The 25,331-nt window shown below is 39.7% G+C and overlaps 1 protein-coding gene across 6 annotated transcripts in view; it reads left to right on the forward strand.

The window, feature by feature from the left end:
* TPK1 (thiamin pyrophosphokinase 1) overlaps window positions 1-25,331 on the forward strand; it is a 464,784-nt gene that overhangs the window by 192,715 nt on the left and 246,738 nt on the right. For all 6 annotated transcript variants that reach the window (XM_051849810.3, XM_051849814.3, XM_089329602.1 and 3 more), the window contains one exon: window positions 10,657-10,729. In XM_051849810.3, the coding sequence (XP_051705770.1) occupies window positions 10,657-10,729 (73 nt within the window). The remainder of the gene's footprint in view (window positions 1-10,656; window positions 10,730-25,331) is intronic.

A 25,331-nucleotide genomic window follows, 5' to 3' on the forward strand; every position in this document is an offset into this window, starting at 1 on the left:
TACAGGATTACAGGCCACAGCTTAACCTACTGCACCACAATGCTGGCCCATGAAAAAGATCTTACAACCCATGGAGCCTAAAATATCGACTCTCTCATGCTTTAAAAAAAAATGCTGTTCCTGGTCTAGCTATGGTCTATTTTATAGACAGTTCCATGTCTGTGTGCAAGTGAGAAAGAATGTATATCTACTGTTGGTGACTGCAGTTAATTATTTTTCTATAAATACTAATATTGTAAATCAGATGAAGCTGTTGGATAGTTTTTTATTCTTAATACTTTAATAGATTTATTGAGATAGAATTCATATTTCATGTAATTTCCAGTAGTTTAAGTTTGTTTGGAGAGTATGTGGCCATCACCACTTTTGGTGTTGGTGAGGATTGGAGTAATAGGAGCTGTCACTCAATGCTGTCAATTTTAGAACATTCTTATTACCTCAAAGAAAACCACACATGTACTTTTTAGAAACCATCCCTCTCCTTCTTCCTGGTCCTGACAACCATTCATTTCCTTTTTTTCTTACAGTTCTTTTTTAGGGCTACTTCTTTCGCTTAGCAGGCTGTTTTTACTGTTCACCCATGTCGTAGCTGGCATCAGTCCTTCATACCTTTTTATAATCAAGTACAGTTTCATTTTATGGCTGTAACACATGTTCTTTAACCTCTTGTCCATTGTTGGACATTTGGGGGTTTCCACATTCTGGCTGTTAAGAATGATGTGGCTATAAACATTAGTGAACAGTTTTTTTGATTTTTTTTTATGCACAGATCTTTCCATTTCTCTTATAGGGTAGGAATGGAATTGGAAGTCAAATGGTAACTCAGTGTTTAATCTCTTACCCTTTGTTAAAATCCCTTGCCTATTTTGAAAGATTTTATTTTTTTAAGAGCATATTTAGTCTCACAGAAAGATTGAGAGGACAATTCACAGATATCCAAAATAGGCCTTTTTTCATACATGCATACTTTCCTGTTTTCTCCATCCCTGGTCGTATTTACAACTGATGAACCTTCTTTGATACATCCTTAACAGCTAAATACGTGATTTGCATTAGGGTTCATTCACTCTGGGTGTTACACATTCTGTGGGTTTGAACAATTTTATAATGACTTGTATCTGCTGTTATAGAATCATACAGCAATTGCTATCCTTAGCTGCCATTTCCCTCTCTGTAGTTTCTGTTATTTTACTTATTCCTTTTGTTTTACTGTGGGGTTACAGTGAGAGATTCACTCCCATTGCATGGGCAGAAGTAGTAATCTGTATATTTTAATTTCTTATTGATCCATGAAATCTACATCCCTGAGATTGTTTGCTTAGTGTTAGAATTGAATATTTGTTTCTTCACTAACTGGGATCAGACATGCTCTACAAGCCCCATGTGGTTGTGCTTCTCTTCACCATTTCTCCATGCATTAAAACAAATCAGCGCAGAAGCATGGATAGAGTCTGCCTGGGGACTGATTGATAGCTTATGGTGTGGAGTAACTTTGCATCATGCTCACGTTGCTGCTGATCACCATGCAACACGAGTTGGGCACACAAGTACAGCAGATTGCACACAAGGACCATGATTCTGGAAGGAGTGAAATTCACACTAAGACAGACATGTAGCAAGAAAATCTTAAGCCTGTAAAGAACACCTATTGTTCAGTGCAGAAATAAGGACAAGAGAGAATCTTCTGAATCATGTCACAGTCCATCTGGCTTCATATATCTTAGTCTTGACTTTCTACCAATAATATTAGCACAATTAAAATCTTCCTCGAGCTGGCACTGTGGTGTCCCAGGTTAAGCTGATATCTGCAGTGCCAACAGCCCATTTGGGTGCCTTTTGAAGACCTGGCTGCTCCACTCTGGTCCAGTTCTTGCTAATATGCCTGGGAAAGCAGCAGGAGATGGCCCAAGTCCTTGGGCCTCTGCATCCACAGGGAGACCTGGAAGAAGTTTCTGGATCCTGGTTTCCACCTGGCCCAGCCCCAGCTGTTGCAATCATATGGGGAGTGAATCAGTGGATGGAAGATCTCTCTCTGTGTCTCTCCTTCTGTCTCTCTCTGTAACTCTGCCTTTCAAATAACTAAATCTTTTTTTTTTTTTTAAATCTTCTGGCTGGCACCGTGGCTCACTTGGCTAATCCTCCGCCTGCAGCACTGGCACCCCAGGTTCTAGTCCCAGTTGGGGCGGCAGATTCTGTCCCAGTTGCTCCTCTTCCAGTCCAGCTCTCTGCTGTGGCCAGAAAGGCAGTGGAGGATGGCTCAGGTTCTTGGGCCCTGCACCCCATGGGAGACCAGGAGGAAGCACCTGGCTCCTGGCTTCAGATCGGCGCAGCCCACAGGCCGCAGCGCGCTGGCTGTAGCAGCCATTTAGGGATGAACCAACGGAAAAGGAAGACATTTCTCTCTCCCTCTCTCTCTCTCTCTCACTGTCTAACTCTGCCTGTCAAAGCAAAAAAATCTTCCACATAAGAGTATTATGAAAATTAATGGGGGCCGGCACTGTGGCGCAGTGGGTTAAAGCCCTGGCCTGAAAATCATATTGATTACTAATATTTTTAAATATAAATAAAATATAGAGACTGGTATATAACAGATAGTTTAAAAATGTTTCCTGAAAGATTTGTTCTAGGGTTAGAGCCTTCAAGTCTTCCTCCTTTTTGTAGCTTTTTTGTATTTCTCTCCATGTCGTAATCAGTCGGCTGTTTTGTGTGTTTGAGGAGTTTTGTATTTTTTCCTTATTATTGTTGCCTCCTCACTGTTCTGCAGTCATCATTTGTGATATAAAGAGGCTATCTGTATGCTTCTTGTTTCTGTTGTTATTGCTTTCTCTAGGTGTTCATTAGCATACAAAGAAATCTTTAAATCATTTGGAGAACCACAGTTATTTTCTGTCTTGTAATATTGATTCCTGAGCTACTCAATTTAAGAAGGTGAGATCAAATATCTTAAAATTGAAACATTGTCTTACCCGGATATGAGCACTAGACTCATTTATATCAAGCTCAGCAGTTGTTAAGAACTATTTAATTTTTTTTATATTAAGATTTTTTCAGATTTTTAAAATTTTCTCCTCTGTTTGCTTTTACAAATATCATTATTAGTTTTCTCTTTTGGTAGTGAAAGGAAGATATACTTTATAAAATGTGTCAAAGAAAGAAAAATCTCATCCTTGGGATTGTGGATAGCTTGATCCACTGATTTCCATTATTTCCTTTATGTGTGTACAAAAGAGTTTACAGGTATTTGTTTTATTGTTCTAAATAGACACAATAAAGATAATGGCAAGCACATTTTTGTGGATCTCTCTGCCTTTTTTTTTTCCACTTAACCATATGTAGTGGGCATTCCCTATCTGAAAGTAGGCAAAGGTCAACTCATGTAAAAACAGTCCAATTTCCCCAACAGTGTGCATTGTTTTATTCTACCTTTTCTTCATTACTGTCATTACATTCTCCTCTTGTCATTAAGATATTCTATGTATGCATTTTTTATGAAGATATTCTATATATGTGTTTTTTTAAGGTCAGATTTCCCAAGTGAGCAGCTTGCCGGAAAGTTGTCCTTCATTTACCATACCACTAGTCTAGGACTATACCCGTTTTTACTCAGCTTTGCCAACATGCTTTCTTCTTAGTTATTGGCAACTTATGTTGTAAAAAATAGTATCTTTGTATCCCTTTAACATTTATTTCCTCAGCAGTTAGTTTTATCATGTTTTCCTATACTTATTGCCTTTGGCATTTCTTTTGTGACTATCTTTGTATAAACTTTGACACATTTCATATTGAATTTTATTTTTCCTTCACTTCTACAAGGTATTCCTTGTATATTAGGGACAGAAATCACTATGGATTATTTATTATGGACTATATATTTTGCATATATTTTGACCTTATTACTTTTCGAATAATTTTATACCACATTTTGTTCTTATATATCTTTCAGTTTATTTAACATTGTAATTTTTCTACCTTTCCTTATAATTTGTTTACTCAAATTTATACAAATATTTAAATATCTTGATGTTGTTATCAGAAAATGCATGTCCAGGTTCTTGACAAACCCAAAAAAAAGAATTCTAGACCTTGGTCTTGTAAGTATCAACGTTTAATTTAGCAAGCGATCCAAGTTTATGATAAGCCAAAGCATACTCTCCAGAGCAGGGCAGCAGCTGGAAGAGCAACCACAGCACTGAGAATCGAGGAGGTTTCTCTTATTTTTATCTTGTAATGATAAAATGGGAATAAGGTATTTTTCTAGAACAGGGGTCACATCTGTTTTCTTTTGTAATAGCTTTCTTTCAGACTGTCTTAAGTAATATTCAATGTGGGTCTCAGCCCAAACCACAATATAATATATAATGAGTCTAAGATTTCTTTTAAAGATTTATTTATTTATTTATTTAAATAGAGTGATCGAGAAGGAGAGACAGAGAAAAAAGGAGCTTCCATCTGTTGATTCACTCCCCACATGACTGCAACAGCAGAGGTTAGGCCAAGCTGAAGCCAGGAGACAGGAACTCCACCCAAGCTTCCCACATGGTGGCAGGAGCCAATACCTAGGTCATATTCTGCCAAGGCTCATTATCAGGAAGCTGGACCGGAAGTGGAACAGGTCGGAACACCTTCCTCTGCACCACAGAGTTGGCTCCAAGTGTAAGGTTAAAATAATTATGTGGGAGTCGGTGCTGTGGCACAGCAGGTTAACGCCTTGGCCTTAAGCGCCGGCATCCCATATGGGCACCGGTTCTAGTCTCGGCTGCACCTCTTCCGATCCAGCTCTCTGCTATGGCCTGGGAAAGTAGTAGAAGATGGCCCAAGTCCTTGGGCCCCTGCTCCCATGTGGGAGACCCGGAAGAAGCTCCTGGCTCCTGGCTTTGGATCAGCGCACTCTGGGGAGTGAAACATCGAACTAAAGAACTCTCTCTCTCTCTCTCTCTCTGCCTCTCCTCTCTCTGTGTAACTCTGACTTTCAAATAAATAAATAAATCTAAAAATAATAATAATAATGATGTGGCTGACAGTATGGCTACCCTTACTGGGACATTGGCCAGCCTGGTAGTTTCTGAGCTGTTATGCTGTGGAAAATCCTTGAGACTTCCCAGAACATCTCCATTGTGCTAACATCTAGCTTAGCTATCTGTCTATACTAACAATATCTTTATTAAATTTAGAAACTTATTTACAAAAATGGTTGAACTAATTCTATGAACATACTTAAAATGTGATTTGTTTTTACTTATAGTTTGTATCCTTCTCTTACATCTTCTTCGTTAAGTTATTCAGTTTTGCAGAGAATGTTAACTCAGATCTTTGAATAATCAATTTATTCCTTTTAAAAACTTTATTTATTTGAAAGTCAGAGTTACACAGAGAAGGAGTGGCAGAGAGAGAGAGAGGTCTTCCATCCACTCCCCAAATGGCTGGCCGCAGCCGTTGGAGCTATGCTGATCCAAATCCAGGAGCCGGGAGCTTCTTCCAGGTCTCCCACATGGGTGCAGCAGCCCAAGGACCTGGGCCATCTTCTACTGCTTTCCCAGGCCATAACAGAAAGCCGAATTGGAAGTGGAGCAGCTGGGATTCGAACCGGTGCCCATATGGGATACCGGCATTGCAGGTGGTTGCTTTACCTGCTATGCCACAGCACTGGCGCCAGTTTCTTCCTGCTTTAGACTGAGTGATATTTTCTTCTTGTATCTATTGTCACATTGTTCTTTAGCAGTGTTTACAAATGCTTGTCTCCTAAATTTCTCCTTGTTTCAAAATCCTATTGTCCATTTAGAAACCAGTATAACTCCTCCTTCCCTCTGCCTCAGAAAAAACCTAGTAAAATATACAGGTTGACCAAACTAATAGTGATTAATAAAATCAGCAGGAAGCAGTGCATTTATCCAGGGGACTTTCTCTATTAGAAAGATAATTGTTCTGTTTTATAAATGTACGTGGGGGAGGTTTTGTACTTAGCTATTAAAGAACAAAGGTTGGACTACCTGGGTTGGGATTCTGGTTTCAGGCTTATAATCTAGGGCAAGCCACTTAACTTCTCCAGGAATAATTTATTTTAACTGAATAGCTTAAATTGTACTTACTGTGTGCCAGGCATCTTTAAGTGCTTTACATATATTAACTCTCAATCCTCACAACTATTTTAAATAGGAAGCAATGAAGCCCAGAAAGTTAAATGATTTGCTCAATCTAGCACATATGGGGAGGGCAGTTGTAGTAATAAGGCCTCATTCTTTTCTACTCTCTTTTTCCACTTTCTTCCCTTTTCTGGCTTTTCTCCTTTTCCATTTTTCATCTCCCCTTTGCTCCACCCCCTGCTATTTCATCCCTTCTTTTTCTCTCCCCTCCCTTTGCCTCCTCGCCTTCTCATTTTAATTTGTCATCCTGAGCATCTATGTATGAGGTTTGCCGGGGAATACTGAGCTCAGTCAGAGGCAGAGCCTGCTTCAAGAGCTTAGCATCTACGGGAGCTACTAGACATATGAGAACTCACTGCACGGAATCAGAAAGAGACCTGGTGCTATTCAGGTTACAGGAACTGGGACAAACAAGACTGAGGGAGGGACAAGGAGATGTCATGGAAGACCATGGTTGTTTTCTACCATGTCATGTCTAGTCTCACAGTCTTCATATGTCAGTCTCATTCTTGACTGTCACATCTGATGCATCGTCAGCTCATTTATTGACCTCAGACCTTCTGGAACTCTTGTTTTGTTATTAGTAACTGATATGCTTTAAGAGGAACTGTAAATATCAAAGGAATCCAGTGGGCCATTTGTGAAGAATCCGGGGCGCCTCTTAGTACTAACAGGTCAGTGTGTGTGTAGGTTAAGGATAATGAGAAGATGCATACTGGTGTGGGCTGTTTCAACATTTGGCAGAGTTGTGATCAGTGGCTACACAAATCTACATATCCATAGTCAGTTGCTATGTGCAATCAATCTCCAAAGAGTTCCGAAAACAGTCTTCTGTATAAACTGCCATTTATAGCATAACATAGCCCCTGTACAACTGACAAGTGTCAGCCCCACTAAGTACTTCTTCAGAACACTCAGGTGCTATGACAACAGGCGGCTCAGAAAAGTGAGATGGGCTTTTAATTGCAGTGTCAAAAAGTACATTTCAGAAAGTTTCAAAAGCCAGTGTATTAGATTCCAAAGTTACAATTATTTTAGTCATCTCATCGTGAGTACCTGGTGTATTTTTGGCACAATTCTTAGAAAGCATCATGATACTGGTACAGAAACAGATGGATAGACCAATGGAACAGAATAGAAACACCAGAAATCAATCCAAACATCTACCGTCAACTTATATTTGATCAAGGATCTAAAACCAATCCCTGGAGTAAGGACAGTCTATTCTTTTTTTTAATTTATTTTATTTTTATTTTTTTATTTTTATTTTTATTTTTATTTTTTGACAGGCAGAGTGGACAGTGAGAGAGAGAGACAGAGAGAAAGGTCTTCCTTTGCCGTTGGTTCACCCTCCAATGGCCGGCGCACCACGCTGATCCGATGGCAGGAGCCAGGAGCCAGGTGCTTTTCCTGGTCTCCCATGGGGTGCAGGGCCCAAGCACCTGGGCCATCCTCCACTGCACTCCCTTGCCACAGCAGAGAGCTGGCCTGGAAGAGGGGCAACCGGGACAGAATCCGGCGCCCCCAACAGGGACTAGAACCCGGTGTGCCGGCACCGCTAGGCGGAGGATTAGCCTAGTGAGCCGCGGCGCCGGCCAGGACAGTCTATTCAATAAACGATGCTGGAAAAATTGGATTTCCATGGGCAGAATCATGAAGCAAGACCCCTACCTTTCACCTTACACAAAAATCCACTCAACATGGATTAAAGACTTAAATCTACGACCTGACACCATCAAATTATTAGAGAGCATTGGAGAAACCCTGCAAGATATAGGTACTGGCAAAGACTTCCTAGAAAAGACCCTGGAGGCACAGGCAGTCAAAGCCAAAATTAACTGTTGGGATTGCATCAAATTGAGAAGTTTTGTACTGCAAAAGAAACATTCAGGAAAGTGAAGAGGCAACCGACAGAATGGGAAAAAATATTTCCAAACTATGCAACAGATAAAGGGTTAATAACCAGAATGTACAAAGAAATCAAGAAACTCCACAACAACAAAACAAACAACCCACTTAAGAGATGGGCCAAGGACCTCAATAGACATTTTTCAAAAGAGAAAATCCAAATGGCCAATAGGCACATGAAAAAACGTTCAGGATCACTAGCAATCAGGGAAATGCAAATCAAAACCACAATGAGGTTTCACCTCACCCCGGTTAGAATGGCTCACATTCAGAAATCTACCAACAATAGATGCTGGAGAGGATGTGGGGTGCGCCGGCCGCGGTGGCCATTGGAGGGTAAACCAACAGCAAAAGGAAGACCTTTCTCTCTGTCTCTCTCTCTCTCTCTCTCACTGTCCACTCTGCCTGTCAAAAAAAAAAAAAAATTGCCACGCTAGCTCATGCAAGCTAGGTAGTTTATGTGGTATGGATCTCTGTGGTAGAACTTTCTGATACAGATTTGTCCTTGGAAGATATTCAGTTCAAACAAGACTCAGCCTGACTCGGATCAGTAAAGTTAAGTTTGCTCTAAGAAATAATATTTCCAATTAAGAGTCTTAAGAAAGTATTGTGCCAACGGGCAAAATTAGTTTTGTTTGTTTTCATATTCATCTGTATTGATTTTATCCTGAGTGCACACACAAAGTGTTCTGAGTCAGATTTCTTACTACATCTGTCATCTTTGTCCTGTGTTGGGAAGGCAGAAGAAAGAGTATTATATGCCCAGGGGGAAGTCATCTCCAGGGTAATCATCTTAAGTGGAATCTAGTGGGCAGGGTGAAGGTACGCTAAATACAGCTATGACTTGTATCTTTGGGTTGAAGCCTCCTCGAACCAATTGTGGTCATCTACTACATAAATGCTGTGTGCTCTCGACCATGGCACGGATTGCTGACCCAGCGACCACCATGGCTTCCCCTGAAAAGCAAAGTAAATGGCTTTCCCAATGAGACTTTCAGAGGATTTCTTTGGAATTAATGAACATGATGTGTAAGCCTTCTTGGACTTGGGGCTTCCGAGGCAAGTTGGCCTTGTTTTTTACCCTTTGGCATATGCAACGAGAGCCATGTAAATTTTCCTCTGCTAGTAGTTACATGTTTGTAGGTAAAGGCCTAAGAAACATGTTTTTGGTTTGCATTTTTCTCTTATTAAGTAGATGGTGGCAGTTGTGTTTCTCTTCTTTTAAAGGGGCCTCCTTCAACAGTTTATGGACCTGAATCCTAACCCCAACCCATTAATATGCTAGTAATGTCTCTCCAGGAGTCTAATAGCCCTTTGTGGGTGTGTTTGTTTTAAAAGCTTTATTTATTTGAAAGTCGGAGTTACAGAGGGAAGGAGACTGAGAAGGAGATCTTCTGTTCCCTGTTTGCGCAAAAACAGCCAGGGCTGGGCCTGGGAGAAGCTAGGAGTTAGGACCTACATTAGGTGTTGGTGGCAGGGACCCAAGCACTTGTGCCTTCCTTCATTGTCTTCCAAGACACATTAGCAGGGAGCAACTGGGACTCAAACCTGCACCCCAGTGTGGGATGCCTGGGTCACAGTCAGTGACCTAACCCACTGTGCCACAACTCCAGCCCCACAACTCTAGCCACCAGCCCTTTGTGTTTCATGGCATGGAGTTGTGACCAGATTCTGGGCTTCATCTGTATCCACTTGGAATACATAGTGAGAAAACCCTCCAGTCTGCCTGTGACCAGAGACCTCTTCCATTAGCTAACAAATTGGCTCTCTCGAAGAATTAATAGAAGCCTTACTCTTTTGACCCAGAGCATGAACTAGATAATGGCTGCTGATCTCATTCTCAAGGATGGAATGCCCCTGCAGGAGATGAAAGTGAGAATTCCCTTTTTATCTGACACATTTCTGAGGCTCAGGGGGTGAGGGTATTTTTCAGGAGCACTGTGAAATCTGAAGAAATTTTATTTCTTCACATTAGGGGTTTTATGTGGAAGATAATCTACCATGTCCTGTAAATATTTTATGGAAAAGTAATAAATGATGGCTTGCTTACTTGGAGTAAAGTACGTTTCTGAAATGCTTTGTGGAGCAAACTAGCAGGAAAGGGGCTAGGTCTATTAGAAACACCAACTTTAGGGAATCACGCTCCATAGTTAGTAACTGGGACCCTTGCAGAATTCAGAGCTCTCTGGAAGACTGGTGTTTCTAGAAGTAAGTCAAAAGGATGTTTGGAAAATGTCTGTACTGACTCCTGGTCAACACAGAATACTAAATTCGCATGTGATTGCTCTTTGCTATCTGCTGAAAGTTCCAGGTTGCGACAGGATACAGTAATGTAAACGTTGAATTGTGTAGAATGTAATAAGCAAAGCTGATGCGTGCTTGTGAGTCTGACCGTGTGACTGAGATGAAGGACTGGTTGGGGATCTAGAGTTCCCTTCAGTCGTAACCTGCTGAGACCAGGAGTATACTAGATCACATTCTATTGACTGAAAATAGTCTGTGTTTCTCTTTTGAGTACATCAGTTTTCTCTCTGGTCTTTATAATCTCAATCTTAATGCTCAAGAAAAAATAGGCTAAACTAGTTGACTTACTTCTGTTTTTTTTCAGCTTTTTGCCTGAATTCATCAGTGGAGATTTTGATTCCATTAGACCTGAAGTCAGAGAGTACTACAATGTTAAGGTAAACCATAAGTACTTTTACATTTAAGATCATTCTCATAGGATTGCTTTCCCTATATTCTTTCTAATTTTCTTGGTGTTTAGGAAGGAATTGATAAACTCCTTGGTTACATTTTGTAGTTTTAATTTTGAATTATAGAAATCACTACATATATTCAAAATGGAAATTTAAAAACTGACAAGTGGGAACATAATTTGAAGAAATTCTTATCTCCAACAGATAAACGTTAATTAATCCATTAATCATATGTATTTAAATAAGCTTATAATTTATGATGGTTCATTTAATTTTTTAAACTTTTATTTAATATAAATTTCCAAAGTACAGCTTATGGATTACAGTGGCTTTTCCCCCCCCATAATCTCCCTCCCACCCGCAACCCTCCCATCTCCCGCTCCCTCTCCCATCCCATTCACATCAAGATTCATTTTCAATTATCTTTATATACAGAAGATCGATTTAGTATATATTAAGTAAAGATTTCAACAGTTTGCACCCAAACAGAAACACAAAGTGTAAAGTACTGTTTGAGTACTAGTTATAGCATTACATCACATAGTACAAAACATTAAGGACAGAGATCCTACATGGGGAGTAATTGCACAGTGACTCCTGTTGTTGATTTAATAAATTGACACTCTTGTTTATGGTGTCAGTAATCTCCCTAGGCTCTTGTCTTGAGTTGCCAAGGCTATGGAAGCCTTTTGAGTTCACCAACTCCGATCTTTCATTTAATAATTATTTTGCCACTATCATTTGCTATTATGTTTTCTGCAGTTAATCTTATTTAATGAATGAAGTTTAACATTTTTATTAAATTTAAAAACATTTGAGAGGCAGATAGAAAGAAGCCCAATTTTCTGACCTCATTTTCAAACACCTGCAGTGGCTAGGGGCAAGGGTGAAGCTGATAGTTAGGAATCCAATCACATTTTCCCACATGGGTGGCAGTAATACAACCATGTAAACCTTCACCCCAGGTTCCAGGACCTGCAGTAGCAGGAAACTGGAATTTGGGGTGAACACCTAGAACTGAACCCAGGCACTCCAGTGTGGATACAGGGATCCCAGGCAGCACCCTAACTACTGGGCAGAATGCCCACCCTGATTAGCCTTCTAATTAACCAGTCCCAATTGATGTGCATTTGTATCATTGTTAATTCTACTAAAAAATCTTTCTAAATGAATTTTTGTTAAGATGCATAATTGTGCATGTGTAAAATTTTACAGCCAAACTGTTTTTTTTTTCTTTAACATTTAGTTCTCTTGAAACTTATGATTCTGTTCTGACTAAAACTGTTCATTATAGCTTGAGACTAATAATAGCCTACAACATATTCAGGTGTTCATTTTGTCACTATTGTGCAAATCTTCCAGAGATTCTTACCACTTAAGAACTTATAAATGGTCTAATCCGGAATAATAAAATCACAGAGGATTGTATTAAATTAATTAATGAATCAGGCCTCACCAGTTACAGGAGGCATGTGGAGTTTTTGAAATAAAAATTATAGTATTAGTAGTCCTTCTAGAAACAACATCATTATCTGTGTTGTTCTTAACTGGTGCTGGCAAATTACACATAGTTTTAATATAAAAATTTGAAATCCTGATACTGAATTCTTAAGGAGACTTGGAGATGAGATAGGAAACATTTTACAGAAAGGAATGGGCGAAGGAAAGAAAAGAATAAGGGCCGGCGGAGCCAAGATGGCGGAATAGTGAGGGCGCACACCGATAGTCTGGGAAAATTTAGTTTAATAAAAGGGGAGTTACGGTAGCCTCAGAAAAAAAAACCAGGAAAATATTGCAGAGGAAACCCTTCTGGATTGAGTGGTCGTGAATCGGAGGACCTACTGGGAGAACAAGGTTGCCCACTGCACGGAAGCCAAGCCACGGGACCGAGCCGCGGCAGCCGAGCCGCGGGACCGAGCTGCGCAAGCCAAGCCGCGGGACCGAGCCGCTGGAACGCGAGGTGAGCCCGAGACACCGGCAGGCAAGCGGAGAGAGGAGACTAGAGGGAACGACCCCCGGGGGGGGGGGGGGAACTTCACCAGGCTTACTGGAAGAGAGAGAGAGGGAAAAAAAAAAAAAGGTGACTGGTACGGACACGGGTTTCTCTCTCTCCGCTCACTTCTCAAGGGCGAGCAAGACAAATAGCAGGCGCCATCTTGGACATACGTCATAAGCAGAGCGACCTCAGGTCTGCACCGGCCCTGAGCCTAGCAGAAAAACCTGACTCTGGGCGGGGCAAATTAACAGGAGATTAGGACCTAGTAAATTTGTGGTGCTACTGAACTGAGACTGTGAAAAAAGAGACGGTGGGGGAGAGAACTCACGGAATTCACGTGAGCACTCTCCAGAGACGCTACAATTCCGTAACTTTGGCAACCCAGTGGGAGACTGAAGGAGAATTTGAGCCCACTCTAAGGGCCGAACAGATTCCCTGTGTGGTCCTTGGGAAAGAGCTTCTGATCTCTGGCTCCTGTGGGTATATCATTTGCCTGCTAACTACCTCCAACTTCGTTCAGCTGTGCAGAATAACTTCCCTTTTGAATCAAAAAAAAAAAAAAAAAAAGAAAGAGAGAGAGAGAGAGAGAGGTTTACCACGCCTAACCTGGGAGTGTCACCTTTGGCACACCAAACAGAGCTCTCAGGCCACACCCATCTCAAGCCCTAAGGCTCCATCAAAAACAGATAGTCCACTTAATCTAGAGTCATAGTATAACAAGAAAAAGCACCACAGTGAAGAAACCAAATATCTCCAATATGCCAAATAACAAACGCAAAAACCAAGGTAATAAAAACAAGGAAGTCACCATGAAGTCCTCAAATGAAAAAGACACCCCAATTCAAGATTATGAGGATGATGATATAGAAGAAATGCAAGAAGCAGATCTCAAAAAATTGATAAGAACATTAAGAAGTTCTCAAAAACAAATTCTTGAACTACAGAAATCCTTAATGGACAAGATAGAAAATCTCTCTCGTGAAAATGAAATATTAAGGAGGAATCAAAATGAAACGAAACAACTAGTACAACAGGAAACTGGGATAGTGACTGAAGTGAAGAATTCAATAGATCAAATGAAAAACACAATAGAGAGCCTTACAAACAGAATGGGTGAAGCAGAAGAGAGAATATCGGACTTAGAAGACAGAGAACAGGAAAGGATACAGTCAGACCAAAGAAAAGAAGAGGAAATTAGGAATCTAAAACATATTGTCGGGAATCTTCAGGATACTATTAAAAAAACCAACATTCGGGTTCTAGGAGTTCCTGAAGGCATGGAGAGGGAGAAAGGATTAGAAGGCCTTTTTAGTGAGATATTAGCAGAAAATTTCCCAGGTTTGGAGAAGGACAGAGAAATCCTAGTACAGGAAGCTCACAGAACCCCTAATAAACACGACCAAAAGAGATCCTTACCATGACACGTTGTAATTAAACTCTCCACAGTGAAACATAAAGAAAAGATCCTAAAATGTGCAAGAGAGAAACGTCAGATTACTCTCAGAGGATCTCCAATCAGACTCACAGCTGACTTCTCATCAGAAACTCTACAAGCCAGGAGGGAATGGCGAGATATAGCCCAGGTACTAAGAGAGAACAACTGCCAGCCCAGAATATTATATCCTGCAAAGCTATCATTTGTGAATGAAGGTGAAATAAAGACTTTTCATAGCAAACAGAAATTGAAAGAATTTGTTGCCACTCGTCCAGCCCTGCAAAAGATGCTTAAAGATGTGTTACACACAGAAACAAAGGAACACGATCATCAATATGAAAGAAGGTAAAGGAAGGAAACCAAGGAAGGAAAGCTCACAGCAAAAGATCACAGGGAATTCAAAGCATATATTAGAACTTATCTTTGGCAAATGGCAGGGCAAAGTTACCACTTATCATTAGTCACATTGAACGTGAATGGCCTGAACTGTCCAGTTAAAAGACACCGATTGGCTGATTGGGTTAAGGAACAAAACCCATCTATTTGCTGCTTACAAGAAACTCATCTTTCCAACAAAGATCCATACAGACTGAAAGTGAAAGGCAGGAAAAAGATATACCATGCCAACAGAAATGGAAAAAGAGCAGGCGTAGCCATCTTAATTTCAGACAACATAAACTTTACCACAAAAACTGTTAAGAGAGACAAAGAGGGACACTACATAATGATTAAGGGATCAATTCAACAGGAAGATATAACAATTATCAATGTATATGCACCTAACTACAGGGCACCGGTTTATCTAAAAGATTTGTTAACGGACTTAAAGGGAGACTTAGACCCCAATACAGTAGTACTGGGGGACTTCAATACTCCACTCTCAGAAATAGACAGATCAATAGGACAGAAGATCAACAAGGATACAGTAGATTTCAACGACACTATAGCCCAAATGGATCTAACAGATATATACAGAACTTTCAATCCTACAGCTAAAGATTTTACATTCTTCTCAGCAGTACATGGAACCTTCTCTAGGATTGACCACATACTAGGCCATAAAGCAAGTCTCAGCAAATTCAAAAGAATTAGAATCATACCATGCAGCTTCTCAGACCATAAAGGAATGAAGTTGGAAATTAGCAACTCAGGAATCCCTAGAGCATATGCAAACACATGGAGATTGAACAACATGCTCCTGAATGAACAATGGGTCATAGAAGAAATCAAAAGAGAAATCAAAAACTTTCTGGAAGTAAATGAGGATAACAGCACAACATACCAAAACTTATGGGACGCAGCAAAAGCAGTGTTAAGAGGAAAGTTTATATCAATAGGTGCCTACATCAAGAAATTGGAAAGGCACCAAATAGATGAGCTTTCAATTCACCTCAAGGATCTAGAAAACCTACAGCAAACCAGACCCAAATCTAGTAGGAGAAGAGAAATAATTAAAATCAGAGAAGAAATCAACAGGATTGAATCAAGAAAAACATTACAAAAAATCAGCCAAACGAGGAGCTGGTTTTTTGAAAAAATAAACAAAATTGACACCCCATTGGCCCAACTAACTAAAAAAAGAAGAGAAAAGACCCAAATCAATAAAATCAGAGATGAAAAAGGAAACGTAACAACAGACACCACAGAAATAAAAAGAATCATCAGAAATTACTACAAGGACTTGTATGCCAGCAAACAGGGAAACCTATCAGAAATGGATAGATTCCTGGACACATGCAACCTACCTAAATTGAACCAGGAAGACATCGAAAACCTAAACAGACCCATAACTGAGACAGAAATTGAAACAGTAATAAAGGCCCTCCCAACAAAGAAAAGCCCAGGACCAGATGGATTCACTGCTGAATTCTACCAGACATTTAAAGAAGAACTGACTCCAATTCTTCTCAAACTATTCAGAACAATTGAAAAAGAGGGAGTCCTCCCAAATTCTTTCTATGAAGCCAGCATCACCTTAATTCCTAAGCCGGAAAAAAGATGCAGCACTGAAAGAGAATTACAGACCAATATCCCTGATGAACATAGATGCAAAAATCCTCAATAAAATTCTCGCCAATAGAATGCAACAACACATCAGAAAGATCATCCACCCAGACCAAGTGGGATTTATCCCTGGTATGCAGGGATGGTTTAATGTGCGCAAGACAATCAATGTGATACACCACATTAACAGACTGCAGAAGAAAAACCATATGATTATCTCAATAGATGCCGAGAAAGCATTTGATAAAATACAACACCCGTTCATGATGAAAACTCTAAGCAAACTGGGTTTGGAAGGAACATTCCTCAATACAATCAAAGCAATCTATGAAAAACCCACAGCCAGCATCCTATTGAATGGGGAAAAGTTGGAAGCATTTCCACTGAGATCTGGTACCAGACAGGGATGTCCACTCTCACCACTGCTATTCAATATAGTTCTGGAGGTTCTAGCCAGAGCTATTAGGCAAGAAAAAGAAATTAAAGGGATACAAATTGGGAAGGAAGAACTCAAACTATCCCTCTTTGCAGCTGACATGATTCTTTATTTAGGGGACCCAAAGAACTCTAGTAACAGACTATTGGAACTCATAGAAGAGTTTGGCAAAGTAGCAGGGTATAAAATCAATGCACAAAAATCAACAGCCTTTGTATACACAGACAATGCCATGGCTGAGGAAGAACTTCTAAGATCAATCCCATTCACAATAGCTACAAAAACAATCAAATACCTTGGAATAAACTTAACCAAGGACGTTAAAGATCTCTACGATGAAAATTACAAAACCTTAAAGAAAGAAATAGAAGAGGATACCAAGAAATGGAAAAATCTTCCATGCTCATGGATTGGAAGAATCAATATCATCAAAATGTCCATTCTCCCAAAAGCAATTTATAGATTCAATGCAATACCAATCAAGATACCGAAGACCTTCTTCTCAGATCTGGAAAAAATGGTGCTGAAATTTATATGGAGGCACAAGAGACCTCGAATAGCTAAAGCAATCTTGTACAACAAAAACAAAGCCGGAGGCATCACAATACCAGATTTCAGGACATACTACAGGGCAGTTGTAATCAAAACAGCATGGTACTGGTACAGAAACAGATGGATAGACCAATGGAACAGAATTGAAACACCAGAAATCAACCCAAACATCTACAGCCAACTTATATTTGATCAAGGATCTAAAACCAATTCCTGGAGCAAGGACAGTCTATTCAATAAATGGTGCTGGGAAAACTGGATTTCCACGTGCAGAAGCATGAAGCAAGACCCCTACCTTACGCCTTACACAAAAATCCACTCAACATGGATTAAAGACCTAAATCTACGACCTGACACCATCAAGTTACTAGAGAACATTGGAGAAACCCTTCAAGATATTGGCACAGGCAAAGAGTTTCTGGAAAAGACCCTGGAGGCACAGGCAGTCAAAGCCAAAATCAACTATTGGGATTGCATCAAATTGAGAAGTTTCTGTACTGCAAAAGAAACAGTCAGGAGAGTGAAGAGACAACCGACAGAATGGGAAAAAATATTTGCAAACTATGCAACAGATAAAGGGTTAATAACCAGAATCTACAAAGAGATCAAGAAACTCCACAAAAACAAAACCAACAACCCACTTAAGAGATGGGCCAAGGACCTCAATAGACATTTTTCAAAAGAGGAAATCCAAATGGCCAACAGGCACATGAAAAAATGTTCAAGGTCATTAGTAATCAGGGAAATGCAAATCAAAACCACAATGAGGTTTCACCTCACCCCGGTTAGAATGGCTCACATTCAGAAATCTACCAACAACAGATGCTGGCGAGGATGTGGGGAAAAAGGGACACTAACCCACTGTTGGTGGGAATGCAAACTGGTCAAGCCACTATGAAAGTCAGTCTGGAGATTCCTCAGAAACCTGAAAATAACCCTACCGTTCGACCCAGCCATCCCACTCCTTGGAATTTACCAGAAGGAATTTAAATTGGCAAACAAACAAGCGGTCTGCACCCTAATGTTTATTGCAGCACAATTCACAATAGCTAAGACCTGGAACCGACCTAAATGCCCATCAACGGTAGACTGGATAAAGAAATTATGGGATATGTACTCTTTAGAATACTATACCGCAGTAATAAACAACGAAATCCAGTCATTTGCAACAAAATGGAGGAATCTGGAACACATCATGCTGAGTGAAATAAGCCAGTCCCAAAGGGACAAATACCATATGTTCTCCCTGATCGGTGACAACTGACTGAACACCAAAAAGGAAACCTCCTGAAGTGAAACGGACACTATGGGAAACGGTGACTTGATCAGCATAGCACTGACTGTTAATGAACAACTTAATACATTATCCCTCTTAGTAGTTTCTTTTTTGTCTGTTCTACTTAATATGACTGGTTTAATTCTGTAATTAATACACAGTTATTCTTAAGTGTTGAAATTAACTGAAATGTGATCCCTGTTAAACATAAGAGTGGGAATAAGAGAGCGAAGAGATGTATAATTTGGGACATGCTCAAGCTGACTTGCCCCAAATGGTAGAGTTAAAAACATACCAGGGGATTCCAATTCAATCCCATCAAGGTGGCATGTACCAATGCCATCTCACTAGTCCAAGTGATCAATTTCAGTTCACAATTGATCATAATGAAAGGACTAAGAGTCAAAGGGAGCACATAAACAAGTCTAGTACCTGCTAACACTAACCAATGGAATAAATAAAGGGGAGAGTGATCCAACATGGGAAGTGAGATACTCAGCAGACTCATAGAATGGCAGATGTCCTAAATAGCACTCTGGCCTCAGAATCAGCCCTAAAGGCATTCGGATCTGGCTGAAAAGCCCATGAGAGTATTTCAGGCATGGAAAGCCAAGACACTCTGGCAAAAGATCTCTGCGAGTGAGATCCCAGTGGAAAGAACAGGTCTTCAAAGAAGGAGGTACCTTTCTCTGAAGGGAGGAGAGAACCTCCACTTTGACTATGACCTTGTCTAAACAAGATAAGAGTCGGAGAACTCAGAGGGCTTCCATAGCCTTGGAAACTCATGACCGGAATATAGGGAGACTACTGATGCCATAGACAGGAGTATCAATTGGTAAAGTCAACAACAGGAGTCACTGTGCACTTACTCCTCATGTAGGATCTCTGTCCTTAATGTGCTGTGTATTGAGATTTAATGCTATAACGAGTACTCAAACAATATATTTCACTTTGTGTTTTTATGGGGGTGCAAACTGTTGAAATCTTTACTTAATGTATACTAAACTGATCCTCTGTAAAAAAAAAAAAAAAAAAAGAAATTATCAACTCCCAACTTGACTCTCGCTGGGATTAAACATGACAATAGGTCTGACCTGATTTCATCATCATTTAAAAAAAATCATCTATTATTTTTCACTTTATGTTTCTGTGTGGGAGCAAACTGTTGAAATCCTTACTTAATGTCTACTAAGCTGATCTTCTGTATATTAAGATAATCGAAAATGAATCTTGATGTGAATGGAAGGGGAGAGGGAGTGGGAAAGGGGAGGGTAGTGGGTGGGAGGGACGGTATGTGGGGGAAGCCATTGTAATCCATAAATCGTACTCTGGAAATTTATATTCATTAAATAAAAGTTAAAAAAAAAAGAAAAGAATAAGGGCCGCAGGAAGTGAGGAATACATGATTCTAGGTGGGGAAGCAAGGGCAGCGTGCTTCTGAAGCACAGGCTGCTGTATGGAGATCCTGGGACTGGCAGTGGGTGCAGAGCCATGTACCGTCCATCTGCCCACCAGCTGATCAGACCTTCCTTCTGCACATGAAGACTGTTCCCACGTTGGTGTTTGATATTCATGCTCAATTACTTTAACATTGGCGTGTTCCCACTCATTCCCCAGTCTCACTTCTCATTAACTCTGTACCTCAACCTCGTTGGGATGGAAAACCTCAGCCTTGCTTACAGTGCAGAGTTACACAGATGCACAGATATTAATCATATTTTCAGGAGCAGAAGAAACAGCAGGAGAGGGAGGGACACACAGGCTCAAAACAAGCTGTGGATCTCGCCAGATGTGGCTCATTCCCCTTCTCCTTAATGCTGCTGCATCGCCAGAATTGGAAGTTCCAATCTGATGGCTCCTCTCCAGGAAGAGGAAATGAGGAATAGCAGGTTTTCATTTCTGGATGCAGTAAAATGGGAATTAGACAAATATCTAGGGTTAGTAACCCTCGGATGAATTCCTCATATTGCCTGCTTTACTTTTCTTAATCTTAAAAACTCCATTTGCTAAGATTTAGTTGTTAAGATTTTAGCTGAATCTTCTCGTTCCTAACTTGTGTCATTGTAGCGTGTTGCAGTGCAATCCACTTTTTCCTGTATCAGTGATTATTAAACTCGCTGCTTTTGAACTTTTAGGGTGTATTTCTGAAGGACAAAAGTGATGTCTTTTACTTGGTTAATGTGCCCAATAGAGCACATGGCCAGTGTTTGGCTGTAGTTTTTAATAATGGTGATAATTACAACAAGTTAATGCAACATTACACACAATTCATGTAAGCCATTATCCCCAACTTAAATCTCTTTCAGCTTAAATCTATTTACAAATGAAAGAAGGGTGTTTCCACTTTCAGATACCTCCCCACTCCAAACTGGCCTGGATTTCAATGAACCTGAAAACAGGCGAAAGTGAAGAAGTAAACCAAATAAGTAATCTTACATACCAGAAGTTGGTGAAAATCATGAAGTGAATTGTATAGCCAACATTCAAGCTTACAAGGTTTTGAATTTTGCATATGATATGCAAAACCCTTTGTTTACCCAAGAAAGGCTTCCTTTGCAGGTACCTGTAAAATCTGTGGCCTTCCTCTATTTGTCTTGGACTTTTACCTGCCTAATTTACTATTAATTCAGAATGAGGAATCTCTTATGGATTTACCCCATGTATTTTATTGTTTTTAATTTTTCTGGGTCAGTCAGTGCTTCTTCGATTCAAGGCTAAGGTCACCCACTTCAGTCTTCATTATTTCACCAATCCTGTCCCCATGCATCAGGTTTCTGAGGGCTGTAGAAAAACAACACACTCTCATGGATTTTCTGATATTCTTTCATTGCTATATAGTGTGTTTGCTTTTCACTGAATATAGGAAAAGACATTTTACAGGTCCTTCCTTAATACTTGGTGGGTTAAGGAACCAATGACAATATTTAGTTAATACCTTAAAAAATAACAGAATAGTGAGGTTTATTCACACATGTAGGTATATAAGTAGGAAGTTAAATATGTTGTACGTAATACCAGAAACTATGAAGTAATTTAAATTGTAATATTTAAGCAATATGGTTTAGTTTTAAGTTGTAATCTAAGTTGTAATAAAATATTTAAGCAATATCCTTTAGCTCAGTTTCCTGATGGGTAAACTGAGGCCTAGAGGGCTTTTAAATGACTTGAACAAAATCGCAGAGATAGTTGGAGACAGTTCTAGGATCAGTGTCCACGTTTTCTACAAAAAGTATTTCGTCAGAACTGGTGCTGAATAGGTGACACCTTTGTGGGAAGGTCTTTGTTCCTTGCATGGGACATTGAGCATCCCAGGGAATGAATGCTGATTCCATTGTCAGCCTGATAGCTGAGAGTGTGGTAGCTGCCAAAGTGATAAACACGCTACCTTCACGTTTCAGCGTGCCCTCTTCACCCCCAGTTTAGAGCCAGTAAGAGTGTAGTAGTTGGGCTAGACCATGAATAACCAAAACCTAAGAAATTGATACCTTATTAAATTACTTAAAAGCTGTTTATAGGACGTAGTATTGAGGCAACATTGTACATGAAAACTAAGGTGACTTAGCAATAGAAAATTAGCAACATCATAGGAACACAGGGCATCTGTAAGTATGAGGATGTCTTCATTTGTCCTGCAAATGAGTATTTGGGCATTCCAGAAGATCATGTGACCAATACACAGCCATGTGGTAGACATCACAGTGAAGACATGACTGGTCATGTCAGGAATAGGACCTCATGCCCAAGTTCTGACTTTATCTTCTGTGTTAATCCTTCCAACTTTTAGAAGACTCTAATAGAAATCAAGAGTGGTGAATACTGGAAGATGGTACCCAAAGACCATGGTAGATACAAGGGCAACACTCAGTCGAGGAGACAGTTAACCCCAGTGAAAATGGTCCATGATACTGGCTGTAAGGCTTAGTTGATATGGAACCACCAGTTTTCTATTACAGAAGAGACAAGATTATTCTGGGCCACCAAGTGTTTCTGGCCCAGGGTAAGCTGGAGAAGTAGATACAGATGTCCAGGCAGACTTATTATCTCCTTGCCTTTTGCTTTATCTTTCTCAGAGTTGGGAAACAGATTTTTTTTCTAGAAAATTACATGAGTTCCTGAAGACAAACTTTTATTAAGCCAGTGTTAATGATTATTTTCCCAGTGTGCTTTAAAACTGGCATGACCATACCCAAATTTTTGAAGACAGCTTTCTATGGGCAAGGATAATGTATTTGAATTTTTTATAACCAGAGCTGCTTTTATAAGCATAAAATGCTGTACATGTTTCACTCAATAGCAGAAAGTGACTCACTATCTTTCCATCCCTTTGTAACCACTATTATCTGTATAAATGTATTTGTTTTAGGAATCTAGGGACTTGGTTTATATAACTTTCTTAGTCAAAACAACTAGACATGGGCACCAGTTGACATTTCAATGGAATGTCTGACTTTTCATTAGGAAACTACTGATCTTAAACAGGTAATGCTTGTATGAATTCCAACTTGAAGTTGAACAGTGATTTTCAAATAGTGGATGTTGGGACAGCAAGGAATGGGATGGGGTATAGGTAGGTATGGATGTCAAATAACTAGTATTTAGTCTTGGCTGTTAGTACTGTGCATTATAGTTTTTTTTTTTATAAGTAATTTTTTTTGAACTACAAATTCTTTGAGTTCTTAGTTTACCTAATATGGAAGTCTTACCACCACATGTGACATTAAATCATGATTTATAGCCCTGAATTTTTCATTTATGTGCAGTATTGTTTAAATACTGGTGTGGCAATACTCTAGTAATACTAAAGCTGCTAGTATTTTTTTTTATGTTCTAAAATTGTTTGCTTAAGAGCTTTTAAATTTGTATTGTTCCCCTGTAACATTGCATTTTAAAAGTATAATCCATTCATGTGATAACAAATTATACATTTATGAAAGTGTGTCATTTATGAAGGTGGATATAATTCATGATCAGTCTTGCTTTGAATTTCTGCTTGCATTTGATAAAGCCTTGAGTTTGATTTTACTTAAATTGTACAGACTCTCCACTGTTAACATCTACATTGATCTACCTATTCTCATGAATATTATTTCTACTCTAAGCCATGCATATTTTCTAGTTCTTCTCAGTCACATACCGCTGGCTTCTAAATATGGTGAAATCAATTAATTTAGAGACAATGACAATGGACTCTAAGTAATTGTAAAGTTAGCAAGTTTGACTCATGCCACACTTAAGATACACCAAATTTATAAAGCTCAACTCCATTTATTGATACATTTTCTTAAAAACTAAAACTGAAACAAAACAAAACCCCTTCGAGTATATGAAGAGGCTTTAAGCTTAAGCGTGAAGGCTAGTTAACATATGCTGATATATAAAGGCTTTCTTCAGGGAATTAGACAGGCAGTTTCCATTGATGACTGACAGGTTCTTCATTTTATATTCTTAAAACTTGCTGTCTAACCCTTATTATCATCTCACCATGGGAATGATAAGATTGCCAGGGGAACATTATGTGAAACTATCTCTTGATTATAACATAATTCTTATACTTGCCTCAATCATAGTCTTTTCAAACTGACAAGATTGTCGTCTGTATTTTCCAAAGCCTGTTTTGTTTGAATTTGTTGAACATACTTACGGCATCAGAAAAGGAGAGCCCTTGCCCTATACATTTCAGAGCTGCCAAGCGGGCACACATGACCTCCATCCTGCCTGCCTGCCTGCCTTTCTCCAGGACCGCTGGGACTGCCTCTCAACCCCTATTCATCCAGCTCGTGGGACCCCTACTCATCAATCCTCCCCGAGCACACTTCTCCACCGGTTGGCATTGGGTATTTCTTCCTTTGAACTTTATTACAGAGCTTGATATAAGCAATTCTTTCACAGTTTTCCTCTTCATCTCTCTTAGCATGCGATCTTCAGGAGTCCAAAGTCTGTGCTCATGCATCCAAGTATCCCTTTGCCAATACCAGGTTCTCAATGAAGCTCATATGAAGCAGGTGTCTAATCCATTCTCTTACCACGAGAGCAGTGAAATACTAGCCCTTCATGACGCTTACTATGGAAAAGATTGCTGTGTTCAAAAGCATTTCTAAGTTTGTGAAATGTGACATTCTGTGTAAATCCACTGTGCGTGGTATCATGTTAAGAAATCTGTCCAAACCAGAATTTTACCTTAGTATTTCTCAAAAGTATTTGACCCCAGAGCATCTGTGCTTTACCCACAAAGCTGTGTCGGTGTATTGATTTCCCGCTAATACTCACCCTGGAAGGCAGCAAGTGATGATTCAAGTAAGGAGGGCACTGCCACCCACATGGCAGAACGAGTTCCAAGCCCTGAGCTTTGACCTGGCCCAACTCTGGCTACAGTATGCATGTGGCAAGTAATCAGGGGATGGATATCTTTGTTTCTCCCTCTCCATAACGTGTACTAAAAATCTAGACAGCCAGAAGGAAAGAAAGCAGATGCTCAGTATAAACCAGTGTTTGTCCAAAGAGTCTAAGCATAGTGAGTCATTGTTGCCATTTAGAGAAAAGTGTACATCAGTACAGGGAATTACTTACTATGTAAGTTCTTAGTTGTCAGTCACGACCAGCCTTGCAAGCCGGCCTCTCTACCGATAAGTAGACTGAATCCTGTTGTGTTTCTGCTTTTTTATTTTTCTTCAACTTCTCCCACCCATAATTCTACCTCTGCTTTTAGGAAGGAATCCATCATTGTAAACACTGCTTTTCCAAAGAGACACTTGACTTCCATTAACAGAAGGGGTAACTTTATTTGAAACACAATCACTTTTGTTCAATGCCATCCTGGAAAGAAAGTTATTTTACAATACAAAGATAGGACAGAAAAGATTACACTAGATTAGAACGTCTTTATGTTTG

Source organism: Oryctolagus cuniculus, chromosome 3 (genome assembly GCF_051225735.1).
Source record: "Oryctolagus cuniculus isolate XC-2025 breed Fujian yellow rabbit chromosome 3, ASM5122573v1, whole genome shotgun sequence".
Classification (NCBI taxonomy): domain Eukaryota; kingdom Metazoa; phylum Chordata; class Mammalia; order Lagomorpha; family Leporidae; genus Oryctolagus; species Oryctolagus cuniculus.